At 37.8% G+C, this 27,260-nt stretch overlaps 1 protein-coding gene across 1 annotated transcript in view; it reads left to right on the top strand.

Annotated features, from left to right (window-relative positions):
• The window catches only part of LOC123674115 (discoidin domain-containing receptor tyrosine kinase B-like), a 408,546-nt gene that overhangs the window by 130,022 nt on the left and 251,264 nt on the right, over window positions 1-27,260 (top strand). Inside the window, exon 3 of the mRNA XM_045608987.1 lies at window positions 21,487-21,592. Within this exon, the coding sequence (XP_045464943.1) occupies window positions 21,487-21,592 (106 nt within the window). The remainder of the gene's footprint in view (window positions 1-21,486; window positions 21,593-27,260) is intronic.

The raw sequence follows: 27,260 nt of genomic DNA, 5'->3' as shown, positions 1-27,260 counted from the left end.
CCGTTCCGCCTGTCGTCCTTCTTGGAAGACGACAACTCTGGCGTCTTGCATAAACTAATTTCCTTCGTGCATGTGACTCAATTCACCATTAAATTCGACATGAATCAGGGCTCAACTCGTTCTAGCAGTTTAAGGCCCATTAAGCGATTGTGCTTATGAATTCCACGCATCAACAACGCCATTCTTAATTTACGATGGAGATTATTATACGTTGCTTCACGACTGTGTCACGATCAATATTCCTTGTGCGATAATTCAGCGGAGAAAATCGCTGATGAATGGAGATCCAGGTGCGAGAGCGCGAATCCCTGATTGCCGTTATGCACGAAACGATGATCCGAAGAGGTGTTCGTGAGAAATGGAGAAACGTTGATTTTCATCTGGATGCTCTTCAGTTCGTTCGTGGTCTTAATATTTCGATTGTTCTTCCGGCACGTCATTGTTATGATATCGATAATGAGGATGGTAGGTCAAGCTTGGCTCGTCAGGGGTGGCCAGCTTGGTACTAACGTCGATAGACTGCAAAGATCGGGTGTTGAATGAAAAACGAGTGTTGGACTCTCAAGGTATCTCATTAAATTTGAAAATGTAATCCAACTCTTAGCAAAAACTATCCTTCGTTGGTTGTAACGGGTGTTTTTTTTTTGAGGTATATAACTTTAAGTTGGCATTACTGTTCAAGATGGCGACCGATTTAACAGCTGTCAAGTGATTTATTCTCAGTTTGGTTTGGTAATTCATCATGAATAGACTCACGCCTGAACAACGCTTGCAAATAGTGCAATTCTATTTCGAAAATAATGGTTCTGTGCGGAATACGTATCGCGCACTACGTCCATTTTATTTTGTTCAGTGATGAAGCGTTCTTCTGGTTGAATGGCTACGTCAACAAACTAAACTGCCGCATTTGGAGTGAAGCTAATCCTCAAGTGTATGTCGAAACACCGTTACATCCAGAAAAACTGACTGTTTGGTGCGCTTTATGGGCTGGTGGAATCATTGGTCCGTACTTCTTCAAAAACGATGATGGCCAGAACGTTACAGTCAATGGTGATCTGTATAGAGCCATGATTACTAACTTTTTCATTTCTGAATTGTACAACCTGATGTCCAGGAGCTGTGGTTTCAACAAGACGGCGCAACATGTCACACAGCTCGTGTCACAATCGATTTATTGAAAGACACGTTTGGTGACCGCCTAATTTCACGTTTTGGACCTGTGAATTGGCCTCCAAGATCTTGTGATTTAACACCACTAGACTACTTTCTGTGGAGCTATTTAGAGTCATTGGTCTATGCGGATAAGCCATAAAACCCTTGACCATTTGGAAGACAACATTCGCCGTGTTTTTGGCGATATACGGCCACAAATGTTGGAAAAAGTCATCGAAAATTGGATGTCCAGATTGGACCACATCCAAGCCAGCTGTGGCGGTCATATGCCAGAAATCATATTTAAGATGTAATGCCACAAGATCATCTTGCGGATAAATAAAATTCATGTCAATCGAATAATCCATCGTTGTTTTATTGCAATTTGAAGTTATATAGCTCTAAAAAAACACCCTTTACAAGCAGTCCACAAGAACAATGGTGGAACTGTTATAGTATTATTTCCAAGAGTGAATAGACTGTGATGGGATACATTTCTTTAGAAGACAATGATCCACAGAGAGTCAGGATAAACATTCTTGAAATTGATGTTTAATGTATCGATATTTCATGTTATTCGATGTTATAATTAGGAGATCATTAGTTTTGAATATGATTATTTTTGTATGATGATTCATAGTTTTTCTATTTGGGAGCATGCATAGGTATAGCTTGAACATCAAAAGAATCCCTATCTTTTATTACTCATGTTATTCCCTGTTAAATAACCAAGGAGCAAAAATGACTTTCTAATGAAATAGTCTACATGAAAACCGACTCCCTCATATCGTTATTCCATCATTTGCTTTTCAACAATTACGCTTTCTCTCTAGAGCTTTCAATTAACGAATGCCATTTCAAGTTATGATACCGCCAACTGTTTATCGTACAGGAACTTTTCAATTGGACGCCGAGAACAGTTTTCAATTTGCATATATGCCAGCGCCTTCCATTGCTAACCTTTTCAACAAACCTCTTCAGTTACTCCGCCCGCTGTGTTTGCGTTAAAATTTATTTTTCATTCGAGTAAACCCCGGAAACAAAACTCTCAAAAACGAAGTTGCCAGTAGTTAATGGCAGGTTATCCGTTTTCCAAACGAGTGAAATGTGAAACACGTCATGCAAATGGAAACCTTGTTAAGACCTCAATGAGCTACGTTATTGTGAGAGGTGTATTTGGACGAATTCTATTTAGAATTTCTAACTGCGAATTTTTGATACTTTGGGTGCACCTTGTCCAGATGAATCTTTATTGAAGGTTGAGATAGAACCAACTTCCCTAACATGGCCTTTGTTCTAATGCACTCATCCAGGTTTTTTCCTACCAATGTTTCAGTTGAATGAAATGAACCTATGTTGTGAATGCAATCCAATTCTGATATTCAATGAACTGATCATTGTTGAGAATCTCAGAACAAAATGTCTTGGTTGTCCGATCTATTGATACACTTTTATTTATTATTTTCGGAATGAACTTCTTGTAATGCCTTCAACAAAGGTCTAATCGTTAATCCTTCAGGGAAAGTTCTAGGTTTCAATCTTCCTAGGAAAATTTGGTGTATTTAAAATCGACTTAGGACTGATTGTTGTCTTGATATTGATGATGGACTATATGTTAGATAGTTATTTGGGCTGGTAGTTGCAATAGTATGCTCTTCAAATGGCGTTCTATTGAAAGCCCACTATGTGAGTGTGGTGTAGAAGAAACCATTGACCACTTGGTGAATACTTGCCCAATTTATAAATTTCATGGTGGTTTCCAAGCTATTTACTCAGTTTTAGAATCTCTTTTGGATTGAGTCGCTTCAAATCTTCAAATCGATATAATGGATACTAACATTTATCACTCAGAAAGGATGAAAAAGATTTTGCTCGGATGATATAAATATAAATATGTCAGCTTATTCTGTCAACAAATACACAAACCAATCACTAAACCCATATTGGGAGACTAGGGATTCATCAAGTCAAGTAGCCTGACATTTTAACCAACTACTTGACCTGACATTCAAGCTCGTGAAAATTTACATACTTGAGCTTGGCATGACTTGATTTTAGATATTTATTGATCTGATATCAACCTACTATTACTATTACCTGAGCTTGATATGCACGCGTCGCACGGCATATATTTCTGCAATCTCCTGCTCGCTTAGACTAAATAAGGGGATTCCCCTAGCGCCGAGAGGAATTGGCCAGTGTGACTTCAATGGTAGTTTTCTCAAATTTCCATTAAATCTATCGGTAGATTTTGGAATAAAAATAGTCATTAATCAAAAAATAGCCACTCCTTCCTCAAAGGGGCAGCTCCCAGCTCGTAAAATTGGCATTACATTGCTGCCAAAAATGAATATTTACATCCCGTTCATTAGGGGAGCCCTCGAGATATTGGTTATCGTACAACATAAACACAATTTTCTCACATGTTGAAATAGAGTTCGGCAACGAAGATGTTATGAAACAGAATACGAGGGTTGTAATCAAATTCTTGGTAGATTTGAATGTATAACCCCGAGCAGAACGAAAGGTAGGGTCAAGAACAAAAGATCTAATTGGTTGATGTTCGAAAGGGCTCATATGGCCGAACGACCCCTCATCACAATTTACCATTACGTTACGGAAGCCTCCGGGGTAGATTAGAACACCCTCGCATCTATCAATTCTCTCCAGAGCGTGTGTTCTTGAAAGAGGAATACAGTGTTGGGAAGATTGGAGAAAGAAACTCTCAACAGAAACAATACTACGACTACGCTTCGTGAATACATTCAAATGTATTTCATGGTATTAAGAACTACCTAGGCTTGGATGCCCATTACGCCCTTGTTTGGGTAATACAGATAAAATCCTCAGCAAAAACTCTGTCTCCCTTAGGATTTCACGGCTTGGCTTGATTTTCAAGCTACTTAGCTCGAGCTTGACTTGATTTCAAGTCAAACTCAAGTCAAGTAGTAGTTTTTTAATCTGAAGTCAAGTATTTATTTATCAAGTACTTGAATCATATCAAGCTACTTGATTTTAGCAGTTTAATTGTGTAGTGTCACATCAATGAAAAAATGTTGAATTGCAAAGGAACCTTACAAAAACACTTTTATTTATCAAACTTTTTGTATAAAAGAACCGAAAATATCACCTTTTTTGAAATAGAAACATAAATTAAATCACTATAAAAAATATCAAATTGAAAAATTTAAGTTTCTTCATATTGAGAAATGTCCAGGCTTTGTTTGATTTCATAATTTTCCAACCAGGATCTGAGACACATGAGGCATCTTACAGATTTGTCGCCTAATCTATTGCAGTTTTTTGTAACTGTAAGAGCAGCTCTGGAAAATTGTCTTTCCACGGGAGCTGGGGATGCTGGCGTTGATAAAAAATCGTTGGCCATTTTGGCCAAGTTTGGAAAGATATTTCTGAAACTAGCTCAAGTAATATCAAGTAGCTTGATATAATGTCGAGCAATGAATATCTAAAATCACGTCAAGCCCAAGTATGAAATTTTTCACGAGCTTGATTTTCAAGTCAAGTAGTTCGTTGGTTTGATGAATCTCTAGTGACTCTAGTCAATAAATGATTACTTTAAATGATTAAGGTCAAATGATAACATTGGTCCACCTTTACTATTCAAATTACCTATTGGAATTATATTTCTAGACCAAAAAATAGTAATTTACGTAACAAGTCCGGAAAAAAGGGTTTTTTGGACGAATAGACAAAATTCCAGGACGAGCGTAAGCTCGTCCTGGAAGTCTGTGAGTCCAAAAAAACCATTTTCGGACGTGTTGCGTACAATATTTTTTCGGCAACCATGTATAATAACACTATCGCTGCTGCTTTCCATATTTTATTGCGGTTGCGATCAAAAAACATGCAAATTTTTGACAACTAATTTCATATGAACTGTCAGCCGTTATCTCGGTTGCTATGGAGTCTATGATTCTTTTCCGGCCTAGTCCGGGAAGTACGTACTTTCCGGACTAGGCCGGGAAATGCTACTTTCTCAGAGAAAAAGCTTCCGGGAAGTGAGCACTTCCCGGACGGTTGCCGAAAAAGTATATTATTTCAAATAGATATATCTGATAGTGGAGGATTTGGCATAGTGTTGACTAATAATAGACTGCCTTCATCAAGTAGTTGACCTGGAAACATATGCTGGAAATGAAAAGCCTCGAATTTTTTTTAGGTAAATGTACTTTCAACTATTTTTCGAAAATTTTTTCTTGAAATGAGTTTGAAATGTGCCAGTATTTTTTTTCATACATAATCACAAGTATTCTTATGAGTTCTAAACTGAATTTGAAAATATTTCAAGATTTCTTCTTCTTGATCCAATATACTTATTTCTATCGGACACAATTAATCATAAAACTGATCTGAATTAAGGGCCCAGGGGCGTTGAAGAACGCAAAACTTGTCACCGAAAATCACCAGATTATGGTTTCGAACACGGGTCAGATGAAATTTTCATTAGACGCAATAGCCGAGTCCTAGAGCTTTTATTACAGCTATTTTTCATTACGATCTTTTGTCGAAATTCAATTTGGGCCCGATCCCCTGGCCGTGAAACACGTGTCCTTGAAACCCCAAACCTCATGATTTTCTCCTCATTAATCTTCTGTGACGAAATTGCAAAATTCAATTAATAGTGAGAGAGCCGAAGTAAAATGTAGATCGACCCCAAAGTTGCGCGGCAGTTACTTTCAATTGATTCCGTATCACCCCTGGCGTTGCCGAGGGGGATTAGAAAGCCTTTTTTAATTTCGACCTCGACTCACCCTAAGCATATTTTGTTGCTTCTGAGGGACCGCACTCTAACTATTTGTTGTGCCGGATTAACCTTGGCTTACACGATATGTCGAATAACAGATTATTCGAATGTCACCCCTGGATGCCAGGAAGGAATAATATTTATGTTTGTTCAGATTAGAACCTCATTTTTCCATGAATGACAAAAAGGATACTTACATTACAATGAAATTTTCAAAAATAAATTTGATTATATTGCACCTCGATCGTAAGTTCTTCAGGGGTTGATTTTAATGTAAGGTGTAGTAAAAAGAAATTCATTATTTTTTAATGAAAAACTAAGCTTCAAATCCCATTATTAAAATTATCCGATTTATGTCAAATATGAGCCATTTTATTCAATAATTTGTTACCACTTTGGAAATATCATTACGCTTCTCTCATAAAAGCCCTCGTCCCAATTGGCAAAAAATTGGGACAGTCAATTTTCACAAACCTCGGTTGGAGCGAATTTTTCACCAGCAAAATTATTCGCCATGGACAGGAACAGATGGTAATCACTTGGTTCGGACTGAAAGTAGATGCATAAGAACCTCTCAACAAAGCTCCCGGAGCTTCTGGAAAATCCATATCTTTGTGTGTGGCCTGGCGTTGTCCTGAGGGAACACAATTTCTCTCCTATTGGCCAAAGCTGACCGCATCTGAGCGATTGCTTTCTATTGTTGACAGTACAGTTCTGATTGAACAGTTGTAGCGTAGGGTAGCAGCTCATAGTAGATAATTCCCTGTCAGTCCTACCAAATATGCAAAAAAACCTTTCTGGCGCTCAATCCTAGCGGTTCACCGCGTTTTGACCACGACCGTTCTCGCTTGACGTTGTCGTAAGTGAATCACTTTTGATCACCAAGCGCTTCAAGAATGAGCCGATTTTGTTGCGTTAACTCGTTTGGTACCCGCACATCGAATTTCTTCTTGAAACCAACCTTATGCAAAAGATTCCAAAAGGTTTTTTATACCATCTTTAGCTCTTGGGCAATCGAAACAGTGCTTACATGACGGTCGGACACGACACTGTCCATGATTTCATCGACATTTTCGGCAATTGGCCAGTGGCCAGTGCGTGGTGCATCTTTTACATCGAAACCACCGGAACAGAAACGACGAAACCAAAATTGCTCGTGATTGGGTGTTATATTATCAGGACCATAAACATTATTAACATTTACAGCCGCCTGGCTTGCATTTTCGCCTTTACCGAAAAAAAACTGAAGAAAAAGCGGATTTTCTCTTTGCTAGTGTCCATCTTTGACGCGCGCTCAAACTAAACTGAGTCAACTAATCACAAAACTGTCAGAAAAGATTTTTTAGTACGAAATCTCATCTTTCTAACGCCATATAGGGGAACCTTATCAGACTTATACAAATCGAGGTGAGATACATATAAGTAAAGTCTTCTATTCGATATTGAAAGTCCAAGACTTTATACGATCAAAAGTATTCGCTGTTTCGGAATTGCAGGGGGAAGATGCATGTTCAAGATGTCGAAGAAGCTATTTTGCTAAAATAATAAGACCTTCAATTCTAGCTTCTGTCGAAAGATTGAAATTCGTTAATTAAAAATAGTTTGCATCAATACGTAGGTAACTATTGTATTATGAATTGGTAACTAATGTATTATTGGGAACTAGAAAATTTTTCCATTTGCTTTCATATTATATTCTCAATAATTATAGAGCAAGTAGAAACATAAATGTATCATAATAATAAATGAGAGTAGCCGCAAAAAACTACAACTGGTAAAACTCGGATCCACATTTCCAATTCCAGCCAGACTTGCAGCTTTCAAAGGAAACTTCTTACAGATATATAGGTGCGGAAATCGGGATGCAAACATGAAAAGCCGAACTGAGTATTTCCTTTTGGTCCAAAGGAAGCAGTGAAAGTTGGCCATGTTCTAATTAGTACAGTTCAGGAAGGAAAGGACAAAGTAATCCTCTTTGTGAAATATCAAAAGGCTTAACTCTGTACAAAACATAATTAACGATCACAAATTCCCAGCCCGAATCATGTTTTCAGATGGAGCGTGTTAATAATTCCTTTTGGACACCATTATTCAACTACCTCCAACTAACGAGATCTGAAACGGGCATTCAGACGAAAAGAAAAGAGATCGTAAACATCGGGCTTTACCGCCACAGGCGTTTGCGCATCCGAATGACGGGGTAGATTTGCATCAGAAGGTTCCTTTAGAAAAATTCGCATGAACACTTTCGTGTTAACATAATGCTTATTTTCGGCGTCGAAAAATTTACATGCTTCGTCATAATAGGTATTATAATTATTATTTGATTGATTCGGTCTTCACTTGATGGAAATTCATTTTAAATAAATAATAATACACTGCTGATTTCCACAAAATTTATTGATGACGACAATTGTTTCGCTACACTGTAGCTTTTTCAAGTCGGGTGCTGAACTGAGCATTCCCAAAGTATAACATTCATTTAAATAGGTAATTGGCAACATAGTTGAGAAGAAAAATGTGTTTTAAATGAGGTAATGAGAAAATGTGATTTAAATGAGGTGATTAACATTATATTGGAGGGTGCTGCTGGTTATTGCAGGGTTGTATAAAGATGTTAAGTAGCGGTGATCTATTTACATCTGTTTGTTCATTCAGAAGGACCTTCTTGGAATTGTACCTGTTTATTTCTAGAGATTCTAAGAGTGTGAGTCTAGAACTCTTGTTTTCTGTATGGAGGATCTGGTAATTATTGTTGAACTCATGTCGGCATTCTTTTAGGTGGTTGGCGTATGTAGAATGGGTGGTGTTGGATGTGAAACTCTTCTGATGTTCATGTATTCTCTTTTTGAAGGATCTTCCGGTTTGGCCTATGTAAACCATGTGACAATCCCCACATTTTAACTTGTAGACTCCAGATTTATTATCTTTGTTTGTTTTATCTTTATTATTTCTGACGAAAGTTCCCAAATTATTGTTTGTCTTGAAGGATACTTTGAGATTGAATTTATCTTTGAAATACTTAGCAATACGCTCGGAAGTTCGATTAACGTAGGTTAAAGATATGTACTTTTTGGTGTCATCTTTTATGTGGGAAGGGTACGCTAACAGCAAAGCATGTTTTATTTGTTTATTGAACAGGATTTTATCTATGATGGTAGGGTTATAACCGTTATTGATTGCTATTTGTTTGATTAAGTTTAATTCTGTGTTGAAATGATCGTGATTCATAGGTATAGTTATTAGTCTATGGATCATAGAATTGTAAGCGGCCATCTTGTGACTATATGGATGATTAGAAGTGATGTGAATGGTGGTATCAGTATGGGTAGGTTTGTGAAATATACTGAAGTTATGTGTGTCGTTCAGTTTAGAAATTGAAATGTCTAGGAAGTTTATTCTACTATTCATTTCTTCTTCTACTTTAAATTTCATGTTAGGATGGATTTCATTAATAAACTTCATAAACATGCTTAGCTGTCTGTTAGTACCTCTAAAGCAGCAGAATATATCGTCTACATATCTGTACCAATAAAGGAAATATTTAAATAATGGATGTGTGCGGATTTTCTTTTCTAAATTGTCCATGAAGTGTATTATTATTTATTATAATTATTATTTGAATTCTTAAATATCAGGTGTAGTAAAAAGGAAACCATTATATTTGCATGCAAAACTAGGCAATAAATACATAGGCGTACAACTTGCTCCTGCTGCTTTTCCGAAATTCGAGGCTTTATTGTGAAAAATTAGTTATATATTTATCTATTTCAGTATCGTAAAGAATTCATTGCAAGTCTAAAAACAGTGCTGTAATGAACTCATTACAGCATTGTTTTAAGTTATAATTTTTGTTTTGTGGTTGTCTATACAGACTTCCAATCCTGTCAAAATTCAACACACATTAATTGACAATATGATATAAGTTGGATTGAGTCAAATGATTTGCGACATTATTCGCAATTTCACTTGATTCTGTTGGTTTTGAATCGATTTCGGCAGAAATATTCACGAATTTAATCCGTAATTATAAATTATTTCAAAATTCGAAACGTGCAATTCAAATTCATATTCCCTAATCTGTCAATTTTCGTGAAAGTCACACCAACTGCCAAGATACAATACAAATGTCACTAGGATGTATAATCTGAATTTTTCATTGAATTTCGACAATTCTTGACTGAAATAGAGAAAATATCATCTAATACTCGTTGCAGAAGGCAATTCCAACATTCATGCGTTCGAAAACTCGCTCTTTCGTGGCTCCTTTTCGAATTTCGCATTCGTGTTGGAATAGGAGCCCATTCTGCAACTTGTTTTAGAATATACTATCATGATTCAAAGTATTGTCCATCGCTGGCCTCTACTTTCTCCGATCTTTCGGGCAGCGTACGAATCCCGCGTTGAAAAAACTGGTGATCTTTTGAAGCGATCCACGAATCGATCCAATATTTTACTTCTTCATAAGACCGGAAGTGCTGGTCAGCCAGGTCGTTTTCCATTGATCGAAACAAGTGATAGTCTGAGGAAGAAACGTCTGGAGAATGCGGCGAGTGAGGTAGGACTTCCCATTTCAACGTTTCCAAGTATGTGTTGGATCACTTTCGCTACATGGGGTCGAGCATTGTCATGCTGTAAAATCTTTTTATCATGTCTCTCGTTGTATTGCGGTCGTTTGTCTTACAATGTTCGGCTCAAACGCATTAATTGCGTTCGATAACGATTGTTTGTAATTGTTTTAGTCGGATTTAACAACTCATTATACACTACGCCTTGCTGGTCCCACCAAATACTGAGCATGATTTTGGAACCGTGAATATTCGGTTTTGCTGTTGATGTTGAAGCATGGTCGGGATATTCCCATGATTTTTTGCGCTTGGGATTATCGTAATAAACCCATTTTCTGTCTCCAGTACCAATGCGAGGCAGAAATACCTTTAGTTTTTGTCTTGAAAGCAGCTGTTTACAAGGAAACAAACACCGTTCAACATCTCTCCGCTTGAACTCGTACGGCACCCAATTGCCCTGTTTCTGAATCAATCCTATGACTTTCGAGCATTTTGAAATGGCTTGTTATGTCAATCTCCATGATCCTGCCAATTCTTGTTGCGTTTGACACGAGTCTTGATCAAAGTAATGCCTCCAATTCTGCATTTTCAAAAACAACTTTTCCCCGCCATGCTGGTCTTCGACGTCGAAATCATCGTTTTTGAAACCACTCTCATATTCTACAAAATACGGAAAATTTAGAACAATTCACCGGTGACAATTTTTCCATCAGGCTTTCTGCTTTGTCAATAATTTCCATTCATGTATTTCATCAACAAACCTTGAAACTCTCCTAAATCTACACCTGACCTATCGAATTCTCCTACGAACGTGAAACTCAATTGTTATTTCGTTAATCGAAACTCAGGTTTCCCGAGAATGCCCCCTGTCCCAACTTATTTCGTCTTCCAAGATTTCCTGTAATTAGAGGCAAAACTAATTTTCTTTTACGGCGCCGGCACGATAAAGCCGATACAGGAGGATTGAAATTCTCGAATCGGCACTGCAGAATGTATTTAAGCCGAAGTTAATTGTTATTTATTTCCACTTTGTTATTTTCCTCTGATGCCGGCGCGCGCTCCGAAAGCATTTTCAATCACGTTTTCCACGTTGATTTCCAGACAGGAAGGGAATATATACGAGACATCAGGCGGAAAGAGTCGAAATACATTGGGAACAACCATCTTTTCTTCCAGAAATAAAGAAGGAACAGGATGTATGAGGATTTGAGGCAGAAGCCGGAGTTTTCCATGTTTATTGAGGTGCTGGTAATGGTACGGGAAAACAACGGGAAATTGAACTCAAGATTGGAGTTTCGTGAGCTCAGAAACGCAGACTGGGGTTCCTAAGGGGAGTTTTCCAGAAACAGATTTAATTGTAATAATTTCTAATTATACTTTATAGGACATTGTATTTTGTTTGCTACAGAATGTTTATTTCAAATCTGGTAATTGGAAACCACCCTTTCTAATTAATATTGAAAAGCATGGTTATGAAATACAGATACATTTAAACTGAAATCTGAGCAGATTTTCTGAATATTATAGCGAAATAATTTTTGAGAGCTCCACCATTTCATCACAATAACTATAATTTTCTGATTTTGCGCTAAGAATTGTCTTAAACGATAAAATTTGACTCACTGGTTCTAGGTCTCTGTTATGTAATCAGTAATATATTTAGTGAATAATCTGGTGGATTAATTGTTATCGATTTATAAAAAATTTCATGTGGACAGTATAATACAGGTATGGTAAAATAAGTTTGACTCGTGTCAAACGCAACAAGAATTGGCAGGATCATTGGGAGTGACGCAACAAGCGATTTCAAAACGCCTGAAAGTCATGGGAATGATTCAGAAACAAGTAGGGTGCCGAACGAGTTGAAGCCGAGAGATGCTGAACGGCGTTTGCTTGCTTGTGATCAGCTGCTTGCAAGGCAAAGACGAAGGGAATTTCTACATCGCATTGTGACTTGAGACAAAAAATGGGTTCTTTACGATAATCCAAGCGCAGAAAATCATGGGCATATTGTGGCCATGCATCCACGTGGACTGCCAAAACGAATATTCACGGTTCCAAGGTCATGCTCAGTATTTGGTGTATGAGTTGTTTAAACCGACTGAAACAATCACAGGCGATCGTTATCGAACGTTTGAGCCGTTCTTTGAAAGACAAACAGCCGCAATACAACGAGAGACATGATAAAGTCATGTTTACAGCATGACAATGATAGACCCCATGATGCGAAAGTGGTCAAGACATACTTGGGAACGTTGAAAGGGAAGTTCTACCTCACCCGCCGTATTCTCCAGACGTTGCTCCCTCGGATATCACTGTTTCGATCAATGGCACGGTCTTATGAAGAAGTAGAAAATTGGATCGATTCGTTGATCGAACAGAAACGGCCAGAATGGGTGAATAAGAAAAATGTACAGTTTCATCAGGAAAACGCCAGGCCGCACACATCATCGGATGCTTCTGGAGCTCGGATGGGATGTTCTTATGCATTCATCTTATAGTCTGGACCTGCCACCAAGCGACTACCACCTATTACGCGCTTGAGACTACAGATTTTTTCCTCAATAAAGGCCTGTGAAAATTGGTTGTCCAAGTTTTTTCTAATAGGAACAAAAGATTTTACGAGATGGGCATTCTGAATTTAGATTCCTCTTGGAATAGAACGGCGCATATACGACTTAAATTGGACGAATATAGCTCTGTGAAGTACTGCCTTTTTGTGAGTCAAGGAAGAGAAGCTCTTTGAACATTTTATGCAATTCAGTTGACAGTTAATTTAAGAGTTGATATTCGTGAATCCGGCCATAAATGACTCGTTTGTTTCCACAACAACATTTCGGTATCGATCAAAGCCACCTATGTTATTCGTATGACGAACCAAAGGACCACCATGTGGGCGAAAAGTAGGTTAGTTAGATTCTCCAATTTCAACAACATCCGACTGTATCTACTTTGGAGAATAACAATCCCGGGAGGTAAACGATCGAATAACCGGTTCCATTCCCGAGCTGGCACTAGGAATATTATCCCTTTTCTAATTTCCCGCCGTGGAAACCGAGAATAGAATGCTCAATCTTTCCCTATTCCTCCGCATTCTCCGCGAGATCGTGCTTCTAGACCGCGTCATTCATCCAGACTGCGTCAGGTTTGTTTTTCCGGCTTCGTACGGACTTTATTGGCTGAAATTCCACACAAAAGCCTTTCAATAACGCCGAGTGGAAAGTCCGTTGTTCTTAGGCGAGCGCGCCAGCTGTTGCCTGACGTTTGTGGAGATCGATCGCGGGAGTTTCTCCTTGAATTTATACGTTTTCTATGGATTCCCTTCCCGCGTTTTGATGGATATCGCGGAGATTATGTTTATGCGAGTAGTCAATACGAACGTAGAAATCCAAAATTGAGGGTTTGAGATGCACCAATGTTATGAAAAAAAATTAAAATTTTTCGCGAGTTGGCAACATTCTGGCATAATACCTCACTCCAGTTCTCGTTGGAACCAAGTGTGGGATTTCACATATGCCTACTTATGCGTTTCGTCCCTGGCACACACACCGGACTCATCAGTGTGACTTTGGTATATTTGTGTGTGCCGTGTCACAGACGCTTGGGGAATTTATTATTATCGGGAGCCGCCGGGACTCGAACCGGGCACCTTGTCGCATCTCGGTGAGTGAGTCTACACTCTTAACCTCTAGGCCACCGATTGCTGTGTTTATTGTTGCTATGTGGAGTTTTATGAGAAGCCGCCACACAAGCTTCAAAAGAGGTATGTCAAAATGTTGGAACAGGAAGTCAAGTCTGGAGGGAGATATTGAACGTTGAGTGGGTCTACATTTGTAGTTGAATTGAAATGGTTGAAAAAAGTTTTTCGTGTTTTGATTGAAACTGTTTTTTGGTAAAAGAAAAATACTGCACCAGTCGAGCAATGGTATATTTTTGAAGGTGGTATGCTGACTTCAAACGTGGTAGAAGAGCCACTGATGATGCTGCACGCCCTAATTATGCAGTTGTCTCAGAAAACATCAGAAAAGTTCATGAATCGGTTTCAAACGATTGTAAATTTAAAATTCATGAGATAGCGGTGGAGTTGAAGATATTACCAACCAGTGTATTCAGTATTTTGCATTATCATTTTTTCCATGAGGCAGCTTTGCTTTCCTCTGATAAAAAGCAAAAATGCATAGTCGATTTCAAATGTTATTTGGAGTTGGAATAAACAGGATTTTTTGAGTCGATGTCTAAAAGTGGATGAAACATGGAGCCATCACCTCACTTCTGAGTCAAAGAGAATGCCAGGTGAATAGAAGGTGCCCGAAGCGACCAAAATATCAAACATCAGGTGGCAAGGTTATGGCATCCGTATTTTTGGACGTGCATTGACTATCTTCCCGAAACAATTAACAGTCAATAGATAGAAACATAACAGTATTCGATCGATTGAGAGCATGAATTAAGAAAAAATGCCTCGACTGCAAAAGAAAAAATGTTGAAACCTATGGTCAAATTGAACTTGTGCTTCCAAGTGCTTGACCAACCAGTTTATTCTCCAGGTTCTGCCTTCAGTGATTACTGGCTTTTTGCACACCTCAAAATAATGCTCTAGGGAAAGAAATTCGCTCTAGTCAAGAAGTGATTGCCGAGGTTGAAGCAAAGACGAATTTTTCTACAGTGAAGATATTTAAAAATTGAATGAGCGTTGGAGTATACATATCACTTTTGAAGAGGTGACAATGTTGACGAAAAAAGCAAAATATCCACTGGTAAGGTCCAAGGCTTCTTGAGATGAATGTCACCTATATTATAATGCCCAGATCAAATTTATTTATTGAAGTGAAGTGGCGTTTTATTCTCACAAATGTAGAGAACCTTATAAAAATAACTAGTTATGATTCATTCATGGGTATGAAATGACATCAATACCTATTGTGATTCTGGTAACAACTATAAACTTTTTTATACTGCTCAAAGCGTTCATAAATCTTGCTCCCTCTACTATCGCCATCAGTTGACGTTGTTGCTGATGTGTCATTCTGTTTGAATTTCGTTCTTTCAAAATTGTTTGGAAAATTGGTTATGCAAATTCCAATTTTTCCAAAATTGTTCATGTGAATTTCATGTTGAAACTGAAAATGTTTTAGGACATCCTTTCACTGCAATTAATATATTATATTCGTGGGTTTTTTATGATTTATTTATTTATTAATTGTTTATGAAACGATGCATTTGTTCGAGAATTCTGTCGAGAAGCAAGATTTCATCAGTTGAAAAAGAAGAGTATTGATAATGTGGAACAAAAATCAATTAATTCGTCGAAAAGATATGTGTAATCTGTTTCAATGTTTTTATATTCAAGGCCTCTGTAAGACCTCTGAGAAGCTTCGAATTTGTACCAGTTAAGATAAGCGATACCTAGTATGTTGTGAAGGCTTTATTATTGTGTCCATCACCACTTCATGCACGGCATTGTTATTTTGTTTTCGGCATAAAATTCGAAAAAACCTGACTAAATGTTATTAGCGCTCTGTTCGTAAAGGAGCGCTCGAAATATGGTATAAACGCCAATACCAGCCCAACTCATAAACGCTGCACTGCCTATATTATGACTCTCCTTAATTTACGACATTTAACTTCCTCCGCTAACAGCGAAGGGTAGACCCCTCGTAGGGGACAATACGGAGTATAGTTGAGTTTCATATTCAGCCTCTACAACATATGCCCTATTGCGAAATGGAGAGGAAGTCGAGTGTTGTGCTAGGTGTTGATTTCAAAACGTTCAATTTTATCGGCTCGTGTTGGGGCAGCTAATGGTTAAATGACCGCCTATACGCTTCCTTCCCTATTGGGGTAGTTCCGAGGAGTTTCTAATAATGGTTGTCAGTTGGCTGTGCAACGAATTGATGATGGATTATGGCTGCGCTTAATGATGAGCAGCAAATTACTCTTTGTCGAGATGGGGACAAAAAATCGGTTGATGCGAATAGAATTCGAAAGCTCTGGATAGTTTCGCTGGTTAGTTTGGTGTCTGATGTATACAAGCAGAAATTCCAGGCTGATCCACCGTATTGATTGTCAACTTCAATATGAAAAGTTGTACGTAATTAACATCGTTGGTATTTGGCGTTTCAATTGATTGAATGATTATGAAGATACGAAATCTTTCAAAAATGTCTTCTATAAGCTTTAAAATGTACTTGATACCTATTAGTGTTCTTTGTCCACACCACGCTTGATAGATCAATGAAATTGCTTTTGAAAAGTAGTTTCTACAGAAACGCTAGAAATGCCTAGGTACTATCAACGAAGGGTATTTTCTACTGAATCAGGTACATTAAAATGTATGTAGTGGTAGGAAAAGTGTAGTGTGCAACATATGGAGAACGTTCCATTTATCACTCGTGTGTTTTACGGCAATCGCCTTTAAGGCTCGTGCCAAAAATTTCCACACTCTTGAGAAAAGTTGAACTTGTTGTAGAATATACTATTTCAGGCTTTCATTTCGGAATTTCTGAATATTTTCAATATTTCAGCTGAATTCTACAAATGAATGATATCAAAACTACTGCCTCGAGTATATGAACCCTTTATTTCGATATCTCCATCATTCCGTTCCACTTGAATGCAAACAACAAATATAATAAATATATTAAAATCACTGATGAAGAAAATCTTTTCACATCGACTAATTCAACAATACATTCAATTCATGGCTATTTGTCGAGTAGGCACTTTTCACAACGGCAGACTTTCCGATAGGCAGGATCCCCCTCCTTCATTATTGTATTCATATGTTTTATTCCATTACGTCAATGAAACCACTGAGCAGTGGAAATTATTCACACTCGATCGCACCAATTCAGCATAAACCGGTGTGTTTGTAGAGAACCCTAGATGGAGGAGGGTGGTATTTAGATAGCACTCATCTTCGAAATTTCCAATTAGAAGAAGTGGAACAAATACACCAGTTGTGGATGGGGTGGGTAAACAGATGACATGGCTGGTTATTTGTGATTTATAGCTGATCATATTGGTATTGGCGGTGACTGGAAGGTGCTCTAAATGAAGATTTTGATTAATGCTAGACCATTCAACTAATTGAAGGCAATCGGTATTAGTTTATTAACAAGAATATGTCCAACAGCGTCTACAAGACAATTTGAAGCTTTAGTCGAAATCTCATAATGACTGCGTCATTGAATAAATCGAAAATGCTAGAATTCCCAATTTTTCTGTGATTATAGATCAAACGGGATTGTTATTTTGCATGTATTCCATCCATTATTTTTGCATGAAACACAAGGCTTTAATTACCATAGTTAGAATGATTCGAATTGTTCGAATATGCGCTGTTTTTTTGATAACTTGTTGCCATTTCGAGGGTGATATCATTATGTCTTTCTTATAGAAGCCCTCATATCTATTGGCAAAAATTTGGGACAGTCGATTTTCTCAAGCCTCTGTTAAAGCGAATTTTTCACCAGCAAAATTGTTCGTCATGGACAGGAACATATTGTAATCACTTGGTTTGGACTATAAGATGGATGCAAAAGGATTTCCCAACCAAGCTCTCGGACTTTCACTATCACTATCGATGTGTGTTGCCTGGTGTTGTCCTGATGGAACACAATTCCTTTCCTAATGGTCAAAGTTGGCCGCTTCTGGGATATCCCTTCTCTCAGACGGTTCAATTGTTGACAGCACAGTTCCGAGTTAACAGTTGTGCTGTAAGGCGTAAGCAGCTCATAGTGAATAATTTCCAGCCCTTCTCACAAACTCGAAGCAAAACCATCCTGGCTGTTAATCTTAGCTTGACCACCGTTTCTACCAGCTCACCGCGTTTCGACCTCGACCGTTTTCGCTTGACGTTGTCGTGAATATTCCACTTCTCATCATCAGTCACCAACCGCTTCAAAAATGGATTGATTCAACAGCGATTCGCAGATGGAAATTCAGCCTATGAGGTTTTTTGTGTTAACTCGTGTGGTACCCATACATCGAGCTTCTTATTGAGACCAGCCTTATGCAAATGGTTCCAAACGGTTTTGTGCAATCTATAGCTTTTGGGCTATCGAAACAGTGCTAACATCACAGTCAGACTCGACAAAGTCCAAGATTTTATCAACATTCCCAACAAATGGCCTTCCAGTGCGTGGTGTATTTTCGACATCGAAATTACCGGAACGGAATCGACAAAACCAAAATTGCGCATGATTGGCTATTACAGTATCAGGATTCAGGATCATAATTGTTCACATTTTCAGCCATCTGACTTGCATTTTCGCCCCAACGAAGGAAAACTGTAAAATATTTTCTATTTTCTAGTGTCCATATTTGACGTGCGCTCAAGCTAAACTGAGTCTACTTATCACAAAACTGTCACAGAAGTTTTTGTAGTACGAAATCTCATCTTCCTAACGCCATCTAGTTGAACTCGATCGAAAAAAATAATGGATTTGTTTTCACTACTCCAAATACATATGAAATAACCCCTTCAAGAATAAGAAATATCCCGTTTACTGGGATCATTAGAACCATAGAACACTCAAGCAGAATATCGAAAAGAATGAGAAAAACACTGATTTTGAGTCAGGAGCGTTCAAGCGCTCATTCATGCGCAAATTGCTTTCTTGAAAACCAGATATACCTATTATACAGTTTGAACAGTTTTGGTATATTCAAGGGCGTATAAATGAACGAGCGATCAAAAGCTCCCGACTTCATATCCTCATTTTTTTTTGTTGAAATTAGCAACTATAAATACTGGACGATCATTTGAAGAATTGTTGGTTATAACGTATTTTCAGCTTGTTTATGTTGATGAATTATGTTTCGAACAAGGGCCACCTATAAAAACCATATAATTCACGGTGGTTTCCTTTCATCTGGAAAATTTATTGTTGCAATAATATCATTTCCCAAATTAATCGACATTCGCACAAAGCCTGCTCCGACTACCGCTTATCATAGCTCATTTATTACCTACAATACTGCCGGCGGTGCACAGAGATTGATGCGACAGCAGGATTGTATCGGTGACCTGTGCTTTGGGGGGGTTAAAGACGCAACAAACTTCGGCAATATACAAGGTTTATACCCCTGGATTATCAGAGATTACGAGGGTATAATTCTAAAAAACACCTCGAAAACATTTCACAACTGAGGGTTGTATTTCGGTTTTGAGTTTGTGTTTAAACTGCGTACTAATATGATAACTACAGGTTATGGGCCCAGCACGCTTCTACTGCGTACTAATTTTATGTTAGATAGGTACACAATGTACTATTCTCTGTTGAACTTCTGCCATGAAACAGTAACGTTATTAAAAAAAAAGTACAACATTATGAACTGACGTTAATAGAGTCGATATTTTCTGACGTTATCCCCAAAATTGAAATTTTCATTCAATGCGCACCACCTTGATTTCCAATCGATTCAATTTCCAATCTTGCAGTTCACAATACAGCACTGTTTACGTATTCGATCAGAAATTGCCAGAATGCATACCGGGTGCACCTACCCTTGTATTCCGGTAAGTGGACACGTGTGCAATCATGCTCCTAAGTGATTCCAGAACAATCGCCGACCTGGACTTGGCAGCAATAACGTTTCGCCCTTTGTGCGCTTTTGTCCCTCCTCAGGCCCTTCCTGCAGCTACACATATGTTCAATTCAGGGGACTGTGAGAAACCACTAAATAATATTCTGGCTATTTATTGCCCTTTTTCTCCCGCTGGATTAGATCGATATAGTTTACCGAACTTTGAAATGCTCATCGCGCTGGAAGGCTTATACAATCAACCCTACTGCGTGAATGGCATTGGTTGAGATGGATGATGTGATCACAACAGCAGAAACGCAGTGAGACAGTCTCTGTTCAAATGATGTTTTCATTGATATGGCATCGAGCAATTGGTGAATATAATACTGTTATTTCAGGCTCGTATTGAGTAAAATCAATTGAAAAATTTCTGGATGGCAGATTGTTTTGATATTTAGGTAGTTAATGTTTGAATTCAGTGATTTTTCCTTCGGCGTTTTGAAAAATTATACAGGGTTCTCCTAAATTGGAGTTACAAAGGAAAACGCAAACGCTTTGCTCTCGAGATATAAGGTGTTCCTTGTGATGATTGTAGTTTATCGAATCTTCATTAATCTTAGCCAAAGATTGAGTAAATAACTACCAAAACTTATAATTGATGCATTCTTCACAGCTTACTAACTGGATCATAATAATTGGGATTTTGTTGAGGATAACTAGAGAATTGTTTGAAATTTTTTCCTAGAAATTGGGAGCAGATACGACTAAACTACAGAAAGCCAAAAATGCAGTACTGGACCAAATTTTCTCTTTACTTATTCCCTTCAAACATTAACTTTCTTCTAATATTTGAGGTTCCTCGATATGCGCTTGGAACTTTCAGCTTCCTCGGTAGCTCAGAAGGTGAGAGCGCTGGATTAGTGATTCGGAGGTTTCGGGTTCGATTCCCGCCCATGGAGGTACTTTTTCCGGAATTAAAAATTGTCTGTCAAGCCAATTAATATATTCTTTTGAATTTATCATTTGAATATTATCATTTGAATATTTTATTTAGATAGACCAGGTTGTAAATTATCGACTCGTGAAATGAACAAAGAAGGCTTCACAAATTTCATCCAGTATATCATGGAGTTGGAGGAAAAGATGTATATTTATGATCACTGTGATGTTTTTTTTTGATCATATCAGGGGTAATCACAATTACCCCTTGAGTGAGTCTATTGTTAGGCTTCCAATTTCACTACAGGTTTTTTATGCAGTTTTTTCTATTTTACCGGAAGCCAACTGAGATCATGTTTCTGTATTTCTTTGTTAATTGGGTTTTTTCAATGTTTTCATTCCGGAGTTTTTTTAAATAATCTAATTAATATGAGAATGTTTATCCTCAAATTCAGATTGAGGAGATTTCGTGGAAAAATTGATAGGTCAATTAATTTTTTTCAGTATGTAATTTCCATTTTTCTTTTCTAGGTCAATGTCGAACTGCTCTTGGAATGGAAGAAGGAAAAATTCCTGACCATGCCATCAGCGCCAGCTCGTCCTATGAAGCAAAAAGTGTAGGACCCCAGAATGCAAGGTAAAACAATTACAATTATTAACAATAACAATTATTTTTTACTTTGTGATCTGGAATTCTTCAAATATCTCGGACAGAAACTAAGATATAGCGAAATATTTCTTCGAAACTCGAGAACGAATCAAGGAATTTTTGATATTCTTTCTGATATCTTAATATTTCGAAAAAGGAGATGGGGGTCCTTGAAGATTTTTTTCTCTGAGTATTATAATTCTTGAGATAGTCTCAGTGAGCATCGAATTTTTGTAATAAGGGACGCCCCTCTGAATATATTACCCTGTATATTTCAAAAACTGGTCATAGAAAAGCCAATACTGTTTGACATTGAAATAATAACTCGAACTAAAGAGTAGGTAGTGACAAAAAATTGGAAAATTCCACGGACGACTTTTTCAATTACAGGATGAATTATGAACTAAACGAATTTTATTTTGAATAATGTTTGACTCACTCCGTATCTAACAAAAATTTCTTTTAAAAACTTGTCTAAAATAACCACCTTATGGGTAAGCAATATTTGTCGCTCAAAAGTCTTTCATTCAAGATATTTTCCTACGAGAAAGTTTACGTTAAAGTAATGCCATTTTCATACTTCTACACCCTGTATCTCGAAAGCTAGTCATTGGATTGAGTTCGACCCAAAGATTTTCTTGTTCAGGAGGTCATATTAAAAAAAAATTAACTATTTGCAATTTTTCCATCAGGCTGCTGCCTGGGTCCTTTGTGGACTGATGTGACACAAAAGTGTGATTGCACCACGGGTACTGAAAGATATCGATATACCCTCCGGTTTGCAAGTCGTCCAGACACAAACATCCACTTAATACCCTCGCTACATAAATAACTTCTTCATATCAAAAACATAACTTTTCCTTACTCAACATTTTTTTTTTCTTTCCCGGTTTGTTCGTCTCAGTTGTTTCCTTCACCGACCCTTCCTTCGGAAAAACAATATTTCACCCCCTTCAAACACCGCAAAATTGCCGGCGCACGTAAGAACGGCAGTGGCACATTATTTTATAAATGATGTGTATCCACACCAGGGGCGCACGTCCCCCAATCCAATTCTGTCGGACCTAACCCGACCTTTAATACGTACAGTCATCATGTGCAGCATATGGGTGGTGTGCGTTTGCTGCTAGCAGAGAGGACTGATAGGCGCGCCCTCTATCCCTTTCCAAACTTGGGCCGAGACCGCTTTTCATACCGAATTATGAATAGGGGCGAGCTTATTATGAGACAAAACGATCCTATACAAATCTTGCTGCGGGATCGCCGCTCTCGAGAAATTTGTTCTCGTTTATGATGACATTGCCAAAACCTTCGCAAGTTCGGCACATAAAGGTTCATTATTTCCGGAATTTGACGAAGGGAGTCTTTTGGTATGTGATAATTGATCGTGGTGGAACGGGTTTAGGAAATCTTGGAGCATGTGTGATGTTTCAGTTTTTTTTATTGTCCTCTGGACAAATGTCTTTACTTCATGAAAGGTCGAACAGAGTGGGACTTCGCGCATCCGCATCCCGACCAATGGCATACGATGAATTGACAAATTACCGCGTCTTTGAATATTCTAGTAGCGTAACATGAATTGAAGCATGCAAAATCGTTGCAAGCTACACCTTCACATTGTTTCAGGTTCGTTCTCATGGACGAACAGTGTGGGACGACCAACGACCCAACTTGCTGTTTTTAAGGTTCTGGGCTTCTATTATCAGGTTCTTCCTGCACAGCTTTGAACTCGGTTTTTTCTGCTGCTGAATAATGTTGTTTGGTTCGTTTAGTTCAATAGTGCTCATGTTCATAAAATTGATGCACACCTTAACGTTTCCATGAGAATTATCAGTGGAACTATTTGATCTACACCTCTACTTTAGTTACCTGTGCTATCACATTTACTTCCACGTCATATTAGTAGACAGGTTTCAGTCAAGAAATCTAGGGATAAGTTTCATTTCTACCCGAACTTATTTCCAATTGTATCTTACCTCCTAAATACTAGAACTGCCAGATTAAAGTCATGTAAACCTTTTTGGATCAATTCTTTCCTTCAATCTAATGAAAGTGACAAGGAAATTTGTCGTTTGGAATTGAGTTCTTGTAATGTCTTCAACAAAAGTCTAATCGTTGATCTTTCAGAGAACGTTGGACTTTCCCCACTTGTTGCACAATATACTATTTTCAGATGAAAAAGAAGCCTTACCTTTTTCAGGTTGTTTTTAAAATAAATATTTATTCTCAAAAGTTTATTTTCTGTCATTTGTATATTCATGATATGGCTTTTGGTTGCAAAGCCCCAAAAGGCTGATCCTGTATGTTAGTTGAGATCTTGAGTGATATAGATACAGATGGAGACGGTAAGAGATGGAAGAAATGGGAGCAGTGAACGGAAGACATAGAGATAAATAAAAAATAGCACATAATGCGAGAAATAATACAGAAGTGGAAAGTTCATCTCATTCGTCTTGACATAACACGATGATACGTTTGTTCACCAATTCCCTCGTTGTGTAGAACAATCGCGATCTGTCTGAATCTTCCGAGAAGTTCAACAATCCCAGAAGCGTTTGATTCATATCTTGAATAATCATTCTATTATTGGAAGTTCTCATGAATCGACGTTTCGATTGAATGAGACATTCGATTGTGCCTAACTTTATTGATAATATTGGTGGAAATTCGAATAAAGGCCTATTGAGTAGAACTTTTTTGTTTTTATTCCAAATCAGATCAAATTGACTGTTATCTATATGGATAAAGTTTGGGATATTCAATTTTATGGATGTCCTAGATGTACAAAATTTCAGCAATATAAGGCAGATATTCTCTAGGAAAAAAACATCAATATGAATCCTGATGTCTTCATTTTATTATTGAATAATTTAAATTCGTTAGCAAACAAAGTTTTTGAGGACTAGGGATTCATCAAGCCCAGTAGCTTGACATTTGAAAAATCACTTGACTTGAAAATCAAGCTAGTGAAAAATTACATACTTGAGCTTGACTTGAATTGATTTTATATATTCATTGCTTGACTTGATATCAAGTTACTTGATATTACTTGAGCTTGATATGCACGCGTCGCATGGCATATATTTCTGCGATCTCGTTCGCGCTTAGACTAAATAAAGGGATTCCTCGAGCGCCGAGAGATTGAAGCATTCGCCAGTGTGATTCAATTATTAGTTTTCTCACATTTCTACGAAATATATCGGTGGATTTTGGTAGTTTCAGAAATATCTTTCCAAACTTTGCCAAAATGATTTTTTATCAACGCCAGCATTTTCAGCTCCTGTTGAAAGACATTTTTCCAGAGCTGCTCTTACAGTTACAAAAACCCGCAATAGGTTAGGCGATGAATCTATAAGATGCCTCATGTATCTTAAATCCTAGATGGAAAATTATGAAATCAAACAAAGCCTGGAGGTTTCTCAATATTGAGAAATCTAATTTTTTAATTTAATTTTGTTATGATTTATAGTGATTAAATTTAAGTTTCTATTTCAAAAAGTTGATATTTTCGGATTTTTCCTACAATAAGTTTGATAAATAAAAGTGTTTTTGGCAAGGTTCCTTCTCATTGCATCATTTTTTATTGATGTGACACACTACACAATAAAACTGCTGAAAATTAAGTAGCTTGATATGATTCAAGTACTTGAGAAATAAATACTTGATTTGACATTGAAAAACTACTACTTTACTTGAAATCAAGTCAAGTTCAAGCCAAGTAGCTTGAAAATTAAGCCAAGCCGTGAATCCCTAATCGGAAGGAAGACAAGACTTCTGAATGAATGGAAGAGACTGGGCAGGGATGAACGTCCAAACAGTGATTCACAACTCCTAAAAGACAGACAAATTTGTCATGGTTTTCGTCAATCTTCACTGGAAGAGGCACTTAAAGAAGAAGTAGGGTTTATAGTACCAACAACTTCTGTAGATCATAAAGATTATAAGTTAAAAGTTTTGGATTTGGTTTGAATCTTCATATTTTGAGCTCAATATTCTATATTTCGAATATTTCCAATGACTTAAGAGCGTTCAGCGTCCAAACAACAATTCGAAATTGAACTTATTCCTCGGCCTTTGAAGTACGGAATAGTTTCAAGATACAGCTAGCAGGTGGCACTAGTCGACAACCATTACTCCAAGCTTCGCGACTTCGACATTTATCGGCATCTCTTTTGAATAATCATCTCCCATTCATCGAAAGTTGTTAGTCACCTCAAGACCCCCTCTACGAACCCCCCCATTAAAAAAACGGACGCCTCCGTATCGATTCTCGGGCGAGAAATAACGCACGATTTGATCGAGTCGACGGCATTCACGGCGGAAGGCGAATTGGCATCGAAATTCCGGAAGACACGTCTCCCGCGCTGCCGAAACTGAAAGGAAAAAGAAGGTGGGCAGCGCTCGGGTCGTTTCGGGCCATCAATCACCACCAGATCAGGCCGATTCGCGCCTCGCTACGACCGGAAACGGCATTAATCTGTTCGACATCGATTCCGAGACCAGATTAATTAATTATATCAGTCGAGTTGATCGAAAATATCCCGACGAGAGCGACGGCACCCAGATTAATGATTTTGTTCCGTTCGGAAAACCTTCTCCAGAGAAATATTATTGCAATTAGCCGTATTAATCTTGCCCGGATGATGGTTATTATTGCCTGGAAAACTTGGGATTGATCGTGTAAGAAATTGTGTTTTGCGGGGATTGCTGATGGGTCTGTCTTTGTCCCCGTCTTTTAAGGGACAACGGCGAAATATTACTGGCGTTTTAGGTGTTCTATCTGGATTGTCACCCACTAGCATGATATTTAGATGGATTATGACATTATGGCTATTCTTGCCGTCTGATTCGTTCAATTCCATCGAGTAATAAACATATATAGAGGGAGTATAAGCTATTTTTACATGTCCCCAACATGGTTAGATTACGTTGTCGGATTGTGATATATTGTCAAATCCACAATTCTACTATATCTTTATGGATGTATATTATATTGAATGAAATATATTCATTTCAGTGATTCCCGATTTGAATATTTGAAATCCGATACTTTTCCAAATTGTCGAATTTATAATAAGCAGAATATTTATTATTTCCTGTATTTACCTGCCGAAATCCAAGGTTTGGCAACTTTTGCTCTCCTAGTGTCATCGGTTGTTTCACGTCGTTTATTATCTAGGTATTTATTTCAATATATTTTGCATTGATATGAAACATTGATTCACTATGGGAAGTGCGTTCTTTGTGAAGAAACTCGCGAATTGAGTGAACCCAGATTAATGATTTTGTTCCGTTCGCAAACCTTCTCCAGAAAAATATTATTGCAATTAGCCTAGTATTAGTATTAGTATTAATCTTGCTAGGATGATGGTTATTATTGCCTGGAAAACTTGGGATTGATCGTGTAAGGAATTGTGTTTTGCGGGGATTGCTGATGGGTCTGTCTTTGTCCCCGTCTTTTCAAGAGACAACGGCGAAATATTTCGTATTAGGTGTTCTATCTGGATTGTAAACCACTACCATGATATTTAGATGGATTATGACATTATGACTAATCTTGCCATTTTAATTCGTTCAATTTTTGGGGAATCGCGTTTTCATGGGTATCAGTAAAACACTGATGGACGACAGCCGAGAGATTTATTGTGGTACAGCA

Source organism: Harmonia axyridis, chromosome 2 (genome assembly GCF_914767665.1).
Source record: "Harmonia axyridis chromosome 2, icHarAxyr1.1, whole genome shotgun sequence".
Classification (NCBI taxonomy): domain Eukaryota; kingdom Metazoa; phylum Arthropoda; class Insecta; order Coleoptera; family Coccinellidae; genus Harmonia; species Harmonia axyridis.
Note: the sequence above shows the minus strand (reverse complement) of the source record. Positions and strands in the feature narration are given on the sequence as shown.